Source organism: Simochromis diagramma, unplaced genomic scaffold (assembly GCF_900408965.1).
Source record: "Simochromis diagramma unplaced genomic scaffold, fSimDia1.1 OVJJ01000355.1, whole genome shotgun sequence".
NCBI classification, from domain to species: Eukaryota; Metazoa; Chordata; class Actinopteri; order Cichliformes; family Cichlidae; genus Simochromis; species Simochromis diagramma.
The window spans coordinates 340,649-352,896 of record NW_024387174.1 but is presented as its reverse complement, the minus strand read 5'-3'; the positions used below and the strand labels follow the sequence as shown (position 1 = coordinate 352,896).

Below are 12,248 nucleotides of genomic sequence, written 5' to 3'. Positions count from 1 at the left end.
GAGAAGTGTGAGAGTGAGTACAAAGGTTTGCATCACAGGGTGTTTGTAAGAGACTGAAAAGTGATTACTTCTGTTACTCGTGCTTTATTTGTTTTAGTACAATAAAAGAAACAAAAAAGACAACTATTATGAGAGATTAGATTATTTTCACTGGGTACATGTAGCATGCAGATGTGCTGTTTGTTGCTTAGGCTTTCAGGAGCAGTGATAACAAAAGGTTCACCTCTCCTTGAAACTTTACAGGTAATGGAAAGTTTTCTAAGGAATCTGTATAAAATCTGTATAAATTGCAACAATGACCACAGCAACCACCATCATCCAAGAACGTGACAGCTTCAGTGTAAATGACCACAGCAGACCCGATGGCATTAAAGGGAGTTTTTCCTTCCCACTGTCGCCAAAGTGCTGCTCATAGGGGTTCATATGATTGTTGGGTTTTTCTCTGTATCTATGAAGCGCCTTGAGGCGACTTTTGTTGTGATTTGGCGCTATATAAATAAAATTGAATTGAATTAACATGCTTTTCAGCATACTTTATTAAGTATGGGGAGGGAGGATGCTTCAAAAATGGGATGAGGAGTGGAGAGCAAGCTCACTGACACCAAAGACCCGGGACCCAGCAGAGCCTTGGTTGGTTTGTGGAGACTGAGGGGGATGGTTGTGCCTGTAGAGTTCCTTAAACACTAGGACTGTCACATCAGCACGCATATCAATTTTAAATGACACGTTCTTGTTATTTATGCTTAAGGAACATTCCACGGTTCATCCTCACACTTAATGCTACCAAGGAACAAACCGTGTTCGTCCTCTTCGACCTCATGCACAGTTTTGGGTGCCCTGCATATGCGCCTGTAATGTCCTTTCCCCCCACATGCATGGCATTTTACTTCATGTGCTGGACAATCTTGCTTTGAATGGGATGGAGCGCCACCACATTTATGACACATTGACCCTTTTTTGCTGTCTTCTCAGAACCCACGTGTTTTAGCTTGACGACTATCAGTCTGGAGAGGTTTTGGTTCTAACAGGCTTACGACTGATTTTATGCACTCTATCTACGGACTGAGCATCGCTAGCCTCAGCTCTAGAGTCACCTTGTAAGGAGGATTGTTGTCGCTTTACCTCTTCACTTTCCCTCGCCATGGTGATTGCCTTCTGCAGGGTCAAATCTGGGTCAAGCCGCGTGCGTTCTGACAGCCGTTTGTCCGTGAGACCGACAACGAGCCTATCGCGTATCAGTTCATCATGTAGCATCATGTGTTCTGCTAGTGCATACAGTGCAGTCACAGAAGCATCCACCGTCTCATTCTCTCCCTGTCGGCGCATGTTGAATTTGGCATGTTCGTGGATCACATTCTTCTTCACAATGAAAAAAGCCTGGAATCCATCACGTACCCCCACATACGTTGTCCTTTGCTCAGCTGTTAAACTCAGACCGCGAAGCACATCGTCCGCCTCATCTCCCATGCAGTAACTTAAAGTGTTGACTTGGTTCTCCTCTAAGTCACGTTCAAATTACTGGCGAGACAGAATCTCTCAAACTTCCGTATCCATTTGGACCACACCTGCGGCTTTGAAAAGTCGGATGCTGGATGTCACACTCGGCCCTGCTGCGCTCTCTGTGCAGTTTCATCTGCCAAATTCTCCCTCTCGTTTTCAGTGAGCTCCGCAAAATACCGGTTCGTTCAGTCGAGGCTATATGGATCAGTACAGGACTTCTGAGACCATGTAATGTTATTGATTATACGCGGGTCCACTGTGTGATTCATAAACAACTCTTCATTTTTCCGTTCTTACTCTGATCCACATAACATCCCATTACTGTTCAAACCCACGGGTCTCGCCCTCTAGCTGCCTAACTACACTGACTGACTCTAACATCTATGCGATTACACCACAAAGCTGAAGTGCACTTGAGCGATGCTGCAGGACAATGATCCGAAACACATCGACAAGTCTACAAAATAAAAGCTTTGGAGTGTCCTAATCAAAGTTTGGACTTAAATGAGACTGCGATGCTTTGGCATGACCTTTAACATCCTGTCCATGTTTGAAAAATAAAAAAAAATAAAAAAATGTGGAATTGCGTAATCAAAGTCTGGATTTAAATCAGATTGAGATGCTTGGGTGTGGTTCTTTTTTTGCATGCAGAATAAAGTGAACCAGAGTCATATTCCTTTTTTGTGCACAAACTTGACCAAATAAGATGATTTTGATTCTGACTCAAGAGATTCTGCAATAAGGAGTCAGCCAAAATTGCTCCATGACAATGCAAAAGACTCATCGTTAGTAACAATAAATTCTTGATTGGCGTTGATGTCTGGTACGGGAGGCCCAACCAGTTATTAGGTTTCAGGGATAATTATGTTTTGATGTTGAAAAGTGCAGAAAGTGTGAGAGTGAGTGCAAAGGTTTGAATACACAAGTCAGTTTGTAAGTTCACGAGCTCTCAACAACACTGATTATTTCTTTTATTTAAGCTTCATTAGTTTTAGAACAATGTAAAAGCCGACAACAAAAACAACAACTGCAGAGATGAGATTATTTTGACTTCTTAAACGTAACAAGCAGATTTTCTGTTTGTTGTTAGTTTTTCAAAAGTAATGATAAAAGTTCACTCCACTCTAAAGACTGCAGGTGCAAATAGTTGACGGTTAATGGAAAATATTTCATGAAAGAAATGTTCATGTTTTAGGAAGGCTGTACTCATTCAAAAATGATTGCAAACCACGTCCTTCCAGTATATCTACAGTATAATGTCACCGATGAGATCATTCTCTGCCAACTGGTCTGTCTGCATGTGTAGACCTGCTGTCCAATGAAAAAACATTGAACACTATGGATAAAAACGGTCCCATGTGAAAATGTAATTTGATCACTGGCCATTCAAAATTTCTTGACATCAGTTTGTGCCCTGAAGCTGAAGTGCACTTGAGCGATGCAGCAGGACAATGATCCGAAACACATCGATAAGTCTACAAAATAAAGCTTTGGAGTGTCCTAATCAAAGTTTGGACTTAAATGAGACTGCGATGTTTGGCATGACCTTTAACATCCTGTCCATGTTTTGAAAAGAAAAAAAAAAGGTTGTGGAATTGCGTAATCAAAGTCTGGATTTAAATCAGATTGAGAGGCTTGGGTGTGGTTCTTTTTTTGCATGCAGAATAAAGTGAACCAGAGTCAAATTCCTTTTTGTGCACAAACTTGACCAAATAAAGATGATTTTGATTCTGACTCAAGAGATTCTGCAATAAGGAGTCAGCCAAAAATTGCTCCATGACAAGCAAAAGACTCATCGTTAGTAACAATAAATTCTGATTGGCGTTGATGTCTGGTACGGGAGGCCCAACCAGTTATTAGGTTTCAGGGATAATTATGTTTTGCTGTTGAAAAGTGCAGAAAGGTGGAGAGTGAGTGCAAAGGTTTGAATACACAAGTCAGTTTGTAAGTTCACGAGCTCTCAACAACACTGATTATTTCTTTTATTTAAGCTTCATTAGTTTTAGAACAATGTAAAGCAACAACAAAACAACAAATGGCAGAGATGAGATTATTTGACTTCTTAAACGTAACAAGATATTTTCTGTTTGTTGTTAGTTTTTCAAAAGTAATGATAAAAGTTCACCTCCACTTTAAAGACTGCAGATGAAAATAGTTTGACGGTTAATGGAAAATATTTCTGAGGAAATGTTCATGTTTTTAGGAAGGCTGTAATAGTTCAAAGAATGCTGCACCACATCCTTCCAGTATATCTACAGCATAACGTCACAGAAAAAGATAAACACCTCAAGCTGGTCTGTCTGCAGTGTAGACCTGGCACCCAATCAAAAACCTCTGACTCACACATACAAAAACAAGTAAACACCAGGTACTGAGGTGTTATGTAACTGACTTGATAAAAACACCTGAGGAAATATTCTGGGACACAAATACTGTCCTCAGTTTAAATAGCAAATTCTAAAGATTATATTTAAAAGAAAACTTAAAACTGTTCTGGCATGAAATTCAAAATGAGTATATGTTCATATAAATAATTCCTTCTTAAAAAAAATAAATAAATAAATTATATATATATATATATATATATATATATATATATATATATATATATATATATATATATATATATATATATATGTATATATATATATATAAGGTCTTGTATTGTCTCTGTCCCAGCCGATGAATTGGAAACAAAAAACAAAAAAACGTAACTAAATAAAAACAAATGCTACTTGAATACATACAAATATTCAACAGACCTTTAGAACAACTTGTAGATAAACGTATCTAGTACAGTGCAGAACTGCTACAAACACTGATTGTGATCATTTACAGATACAAAATAATAATAATATACAGATGTGAGCCAACTCATGTACAACTTTAAAAACATGTCTGTTTCAGTTAGTAAACTTAGCAGTGTTTCAAAAGCAGTGAAACCAGAGTCCAGCATAGAGCGGCTGAGTGAATGTGGTCTGGACTCTGTGGAGGAGAGTCATGGTTCAGAGACGCTGTAGAAGGACAAAATACCTGCTCTGTGATCCAGGTACACTCCTACTCTGGAGGAACGAGGACCTGAGACACGAGTTTGGATGTTGTTGTACCAAAATGTATAAATGTTGTTTTGTCACAATCTAATGACCAAGATTTGTCATTACGTCCAAATCTACATTCATTCCCACTCCCTGTTCTGCTGATATTCTTGTATGCGACTGCTACATAAGCTCCGTTTCCTCTCCACTCCACCTCCCAGTAACAACGTCCAGTCAGACTCTCTCTACTCAGGACCTGCCACATTATAGTGAATCTGTCTGGATGATCAGAATAAGACTGTTGTTGTTCATTAATGTTGCTTTTCTGTTCCCTCTGATAATAACAGCTGTTTGTTTGCTGTGTTTGGATCCAGTGTGATTTCACATGAATATTTTAAGAATCCAGCTCTGGTCTTTGGCTCTGGTGGATCTGACAGTAAAACATCAACTTCAGTGACTGTCAGTGAGATGTTTGTCCATTCCTCTCTCAGAATGTCCTGTAGTTTATCTCTGACCTCTGACACAGCTGCTGTCACATCCTCAAAGTAGCTCAGAGGACGGATATTGATGCTGATGAGTCTGTAGACTCACTGAGTGCTGACAGTGAGGGGTAGTTGTGTAGAAACTGGATGTGATCCTCTGTGTGTGAGAGCTGCTTCAGCTCAGCATCTTTCCTCTTCAGCTCAGTGATCTCCTGCTCCAGCTTCTCCTCAAGCTCTTTGACTCGACTCACTTCAGTTTCCTGCTGGGATCTGATCTGCTGCTTCACATCAGAGCTTCTTTTCTGGATGAGATGGATCAGCTCAGTGAAGATCTTCTCACTGTGCTCCACTGTTTGATCAGCAGACTGACTGATGGCCTCCACCTCCTGTTGAAGCAGCTTCACATCTTTCTCTCTGTCCTGGATTCTCTGCTGGATGTTTTGTCGACTCACCTCCAGCTCTCTCTGCCTCTCAGTCCTTTCTGCTGCAGCTGAGACTGTGTCGTGGCCTTTATGTTCATCCACAGGGCAGAGATAACAGATACTCTGCTGATCAGTACGGCAGAACATCTTCATCACCTCATCATGACGAGAGCAGATGTTCTCCTGGAGCTTCTTGGAGGGCTCCATCAGCTTGTGTTTCTTTAATGGAGCCACATCATAATGAGTCTGAAGGTGTTTCTCACAGTAAGAGACCAGACAGAATAAACAGGACCTGAAGGCTTTCATTTTTCTTCCAGTGCAGACATCACAGGCCACATCTTCAGGTCCAGCATAGCAGTGATCAGCAGGAGCAGCTTGGAGTCCAGTCTTCTTCAGCTCCTCCACTAAATCTGCTAACATGGTGTTTTTCATCAAGAAAGGCCTTGGTGTGAAAGTCTGTCGGCACTGAGGGCAGCTGTGAGCTTGCTTTGTATTTTCTGCATCCCAGTGGGCTTTGATACATCTCATGCAGTAGTTGTGTCCACAGGGAATAGTTGTGGGGTCCTTCAGTAGATCCAGACAGATTGAACAGCAGAATTTTATATGGTCGTTCTGAAATTCTAGCTCTGCCATTTCAGCTCTCAGTTTCATGCACAGCCAACATGTGTCTCTGTCTGCAATAATAGAAAAGTTTGTCTGAGCTTGCAGACAGACAAGCTGGTTACACCCACTCACAAATTTAAAGAACCTTGAACGTGAAGGAATGAGGAAATATGTACCGCGCGTGGAAGAGGGAAGTATTATCAGGGTTGGGTTTTTAAAAAATTTTTTTTTAGATACAGTTGTTCAAGATGCTCGACATGTTTTCATTTACAACAAACAGAAGTTTAACATAATTACGTGCTTTAATGACGTACATGTTATGATGCATTAATTATGTTATATTTCCACGTTAATAATATGCTTTAGTAAAGGGCACACCTATCGTAAGTCAGCAATGTTAACAAAATACTTGCTGTGCTGCCAATATTTGGGACACAAAACATTATTTTTTATATCACAAACAAACAGATAAGTAAAGACCAAGAACACAACAGAAATCTACCATCCAAGTTTGCATCTGGCCCTTCTTGTTTCCTGGGGTCATGGACACATTGAGTGTCACTCGAAGCAATTCAATTCAATTCAATTCAATTCAATTCAATTCAATTCAATTTAATTTATATAGCGCCAAATCACAACAAAAGTCACCTCAAGGCGCTTTATATTGTACAGTAGATAAAGAGAAAAGCGCAACAATCATATGACCCCCTATGAGCAAGCAGTTTGGCGACAGTGGGAAGGAAAAACTCCCTTTTAACAGGAAGAAACCTCCGGCAGAACCAGGCTCAGGGAGGGGCGGGGCCATCTGCTGTGATTAGTTGGGGTGAGAGAAGGAAGACAGGATAAAGACATGCTGTGGAAGAGAGACAGAGATTAATAATAGATATGATTCAATGCAGAGAGGTCTATTAACACATAGTGAGTGAGAAAGGTGACTGGAAAGGAAAAACTCAATGCATCATGGGAATCCCCGGTAGCCTACGTCTATTGCAGCATAACTAGGGAGGATTCAGGGTCACCTGGTCCAGCCCTAACTATATGCTTTAGCAAAAAGGAAAGTTTGAAGCCTAATCTTAAAAGTAGACATAGTGTCTGTCTCCTGAATCCAAACTGGAAGCTGGTTCCACAGAAGAGGGGCCTGAAAACTGAAGGCTCTCCCTCCCATTCTACTTTTAAATACTCTAGGAACAACAAGTAGGCCTGCAGAGCGAGAGCGAAGTGCTCTAATAGGGTGATATGGTACTACAAGGTCATTAAGATAAGATGGGGCCTGATTATTTAAGACCTTGTGAGGAGCAGGATTTTGAATTCAATTCTGGATTTAACAGGAAGCCAATGAAGGGAAGCTCTCTCTTTCTAGTCCCTGTCAGGACTCTTGCTGCAGCATTTTGGATTAGCTGAAGGCTTTTCAGCGAGTTTTTAGGACATCCTGATAATAATGAATTGCAGTCGTCCAGCCTGGAAGTAATAAATGCATGAACTAGTTTTTCAGCGTCACTCTGAGACAGGATATTTCTAACTTTAGAGATGTTGCACAAATGGAAGAAAGCAGTCTTACATATTTGTTTAATATGTATGCTGCAGTGTCTTTAATCTAACCGCTGTGTATATTGCCACCAGATTATTTTTTTAAATCGTGGAAAGGGTTGCATCTAATTTGTTTCTCACCTCTCCTCCCGGCTACACCTGGCCTCCAGCTGGCAAAGGCCCAGGAACTGCAAAACCAGTCTGAGTCTTTATGACATCCTTTTATGGTAAGGTTGGTGAAAGGGAATGTGCCAAATGTAGTATCTGTTGGTTTCAAACATTTGCAGAATCGGAGTATTGTCTTAATATATTTGTCTTAATGTTCCCGCTGTTAACTTATTATCATTATATTCGAATGACAGATTGACTGGCTATTTGGTGAAGGGCTGCAACTCCTCGAGGATCAGTGTGTGCCAGTTTATGATGGAGAGTGGACCGTAGTGGCTTATTGTCAGGGGCCCTCGTTAAAGGTTTTTTTTTCCCAGTGCCGAGTGGTTTCTCTGTAGTTAGGATTACCTTTAAATTACAGATGTTATTCTTCTTGGTTTCTTTGTTAAAATCTGTTCTGGCATTTATTAGTGACTTTTGTTGTTAAAATTTGTGTACCTCTTGATAAAATTTATGCAGCATATTAGGTTCAAAATTCAACACACTTGCTAGACTCATATTTACATGTTTGTCAGACTGGGTTTGTGAGGAATCAGAGCATAATTCGTAAACTGTGTGATTTAAAATGAAAAAAGGAGGGAATCCAAATCAACTCAGAAGAAAATTAAGTAACAAAAGCAAACCTTTTACGAGTTCAACACAAAACAGGAAATCCAACTTATGCAAAAACAGACATCTTGACAACAAGAAGCTCTATATACTAGAGTTGGATTAGATAACAGGACAGATGTGGGAATACTGCACTGAAAAACGAACGAGGGGCAGGCAAGCCCAAAGAACGAAAAAAAAAAGCTTGAAAGTAAACACAAAATTTAAGATGTGAGAAAACAATCCAGCTAAATATGCGCCTTGTACTGTGAAGCAAGTTAAACAAATATCTAGAGTAGCTTTCTATCATCTGAATTTACTTAATCTCAAATCAGCAATCAATATTAAAGGTTACACAAAGCTGGTTGTCAACTCAGTTCTCCCAATCTAGCAACTGGCCTGGTCACATGTAAGTGGTGGTGTCGGCAGCATCCGACCAGTCACAACTATGGATGGAAGTATACTGGCTGCAGGAGGGCTGAAGGTTTAATATTAAAAGCACTGTATGAATACTTTAAGTACTAATCTACTCAAAAATGCAGATCGTGTAATTTAATAAACTTGCCAATATCACAACTCTATCATCAGGACAAAGATAAACTGATGGACTATAACTGAGTATTATATTAATGTTTGACAGATGGTTTTAGTTTTTATTCCTTCAGCTGCAGCTCAGATTTGAGAGCAACTAAAAAATTAATATTAAAAACAGCATTCAAATGTAGGCTTAATCGTGCATATATATATATATATATATATATATATATATATATATATTAGGGGTGCAATGATACACAAAATTCACGGTTCGGTTCGATACTTTGGTGTCACGGTTCAATATTTTTTCGATACAAAATAAAATGTTCATGCCTTTTTAATTTGTCATTTATTAAAATTATAAATATATATTTTAACTCAAAAGTACAGTTTTTAAATTTAATGTTGCTGAAACAAAAGTAATTAAAAAAATAAATATATCTCAGGGCTCTCAAAATTTCAAAATCCCTGGTAGCCCTTTGGGCAGGGACTTTTGGTAGCCCAAAATAAATGTAAGTAGCCCGAATAAAAAAGAGAGCAATTTTTTGATTGATGTTTTGTTTCCTGTTTTGTTTCCATTACAATATTATACATTAAAGTATAATATTCTAAAGGAAACAAAACATTAATCAAAAAATTGTTGAAAAACAAATTACAACATTGTATAAAAATTGCAATCATCAACTCAAATACTTGGTTCTAATTGAACAGAAATTTCTATGAACTTGTAAGAACTGTGTAGGACATGAATCAGTCTGTGTCAGATCCTGAATTTGAAATTTCCGCTGAAGTCACGGGTAAGAGACAAGTGGAACCAAGATCGAGGCCATTTGTTTTTTGGAGTTTGCAAAGACTGCTAAATTTTGCCAGTGGTAGTTCACTCTTTGCAACATAGTACGCTGTTCTAAACAGATTTTTCAGGTTTATTTTTAGTATGTTATTTGCAATTGGTGTTTGTTCTGGGAAAGATATTGCAGACAGAGCAATAATGCGTTTCTTGCATTTCTCATGGCTTCTAATGGGGGCCTTTCTTAAAATGACTGGTCCCAGTAACAAAGGCGCTTGTTGACTCAGAAATCGAGAGAAAACCAACAACACACCCGGCAGAACATTATGTTATTTACACGGGTGCACATAAGTGGTCCGCATGTGCGCATTCGCTGTCAAAATAAAAGACGCGCACCAGATAAGAAGTTGCAACGCGCGTTTGCGTCCATATAAAAAGCACTGTTTTTGTCCACTAGAGTGGGATTTTCACGGCACATTCCGCACCACATCTCTGTGCGTTCATCATTTGTTTGAAGCCAGCTCACCTCCTGCAACCACTTTTCCGCGAATACGCGCTTCTTTTGTGGTTCGGACTCCTTCTGACATTTGTTTGGAGGTGGAGGAACACCAAAGTAATTGCTTAAAGGAGCTTCTTCGACATATTTAAGAGTTTTAAATGTCTGTCCTCCTCCAGAAAATCTTATGTATGCAAACACGCGTTGCAACTTCATATCTTGTGCACGTTTTTTTTTTTTTTTTGACAGCGAATGCGCACCTGCGGACCACTTATGTGCAGCCCTGGTTATATAGCTCGTCATATTGCAGCCACAGAAATTCTTTTGTCCATGAAACCATAAAGCTGCACTTTCTTTTTGCCTTATAGTCTGATTTGTCATAACTTTTCCGTTTTGTGGTAAGCTTTTCTTTGGCTGTCACTTCTTCACCCTGACCTGTCTTATTTGGCTCAGCAGAACTAAAATATAAATCCTGCTGCTTTTACACAAACACACACACACACACACACACACACACATAACGGTCAGCGATTCTCTGCGCGATCAACCTCTCATATGTTTAAGCTTGCTGCGGGAGATTTCACTTGTCATGTTTGCATAGTAAGCTAACGATTGATAAGACGATGTCAGAGGAATTGGTGCACAAATTATCATCACTCACCAATCAGTACTGTCGCTCTCTATACACAGTTCGCGCGATTGCAAAGTGAAAGCAAAAAACAAGCGCAAATTCAAACGCGATTTCAATATGTCACATATTGACAGTGGCTCACCGATGCCAATGACATAATTACCCAGCTACATTTCCGAAAGAATGCAAAAGCATTGACACATATATTTTTCCTTCCTACAATAGATTTTGGTAGCCCGACTGGAAAAATCGCTAGCTCCGGGACGTCGGGCTAGCGATATTGCAAGCCCTGTATCTGATTGAGGAATCACTCATCTTTGGAAAAGAGAGTTTATTACAGAGAAATGGCTCTTTCCAAAATAAAAGCAATACTATACGCTTCTTCTGGGCTATATTCTCAGCAGCATATTGTAGCGGGTCAGGGCTGTTCGGGGTTCTGTTTGTACAGTTATGTTTTGTTTATGTTGCCATAGTGACGGGTGACGCCCTCTTGCTGCGACGGTGTGTCCTTCCGGGGTCAGAGGGCGCCCTGTGTGTTGTTGTTGTTGTTGCTGTGCGGTTGCCGCGCTGAGCAGTTAGCTAGCGGCAGTGTTCTTCTGCAGATGTCAATAAACGGCTGTGCTCCCTGGCTAGCTCACGGGAAGCAAGACCAAACGACACCTCCGTCTCCTCCTTGTCTGAGCTCGCCACAATATTAAACATATCAAGTCCCCATAAGGAGAATCATGTGCTAACAGCTGTCTAAATGACTCGGCTAAAGTTAGTAGCATGCTTGCTTTTTTTTGTCTGCTTCCACTTGTCTTTGCGCTAGGATGATGTCGGCGTAAATGTGCAGTCATATTCGTCGTGTTCCCACTAGTGCTGTCAGCGTTAATCTCGTTGGCAAATCTCCGTTAACGAGCTACCCCTGCGTGGGGCTAGACGGCCAACATGTTAACGAGCTAACTGCGCTAACACACTAGTTCCCACCCATGTAATTGAGCATTGCGTGGCACATCCAACATACTGTTTTACTTTAGTCCATGACGCGCTTGCCTTCAGGGTCATACTCACATGAAAACCAAAATAATTCCAAACGCCAGATCTGAATGAGGGTGGGGGAGGTTCAATTTGCCATGTTGCAAGGAGAGCTTAACTTCTGTCTCGCTAGCTTGCCCTGCGCTCTTCCTTCTGACGATGCTGTCTGTGTTGAATGCTCAGTGGATCTGCGCTCGACAGTGCAGCCTAGGCTGAGTAGTCGAACGCAGATTCACTGAGCGCTCAACACAGACAGCATCGTCAGAAGGAAAGTTGATAAAATAAATTACAAATTTTGTATTGTTCGATACATATGCGTACCGAACCGAAAGCACTGTATCGAACGGTTCAATATCGATACGAGTATCGTTGCACCCCTAATATATATATATATATATAACAAAAAACCAGTAACTAAATAAAAACAAATACCACTTGAATACATACAAATATTC

General features: G+C 40.2%; 1 protein-coding gene across 1 annotated transcript in view; it reads right to left on the bottom strand.

Moving 5' to 3' along the window:
* Positions 1-6,129, bottom strand: part of LOC120744756 (E3 ubiquitin/ISG15 ligase TRIM25-like) — a gene marked incomplete at its 3' end in the record, with an annotated part of 9,611 nt that extends 3,482 nt beyond the window's left edge. The window contains exon 1 of the mRNA XM_040049295.1: positions 5,107-6,129. Coding sequence (XP_039905229.1) covers positions 5,107-6,090 — 984 coding nt within the window. The remainder of the gene's footprint in view (positions 1-5,106) is intronic.
* Positions 6,130-12,248: the final 6,119 nt, after the last annotated feature.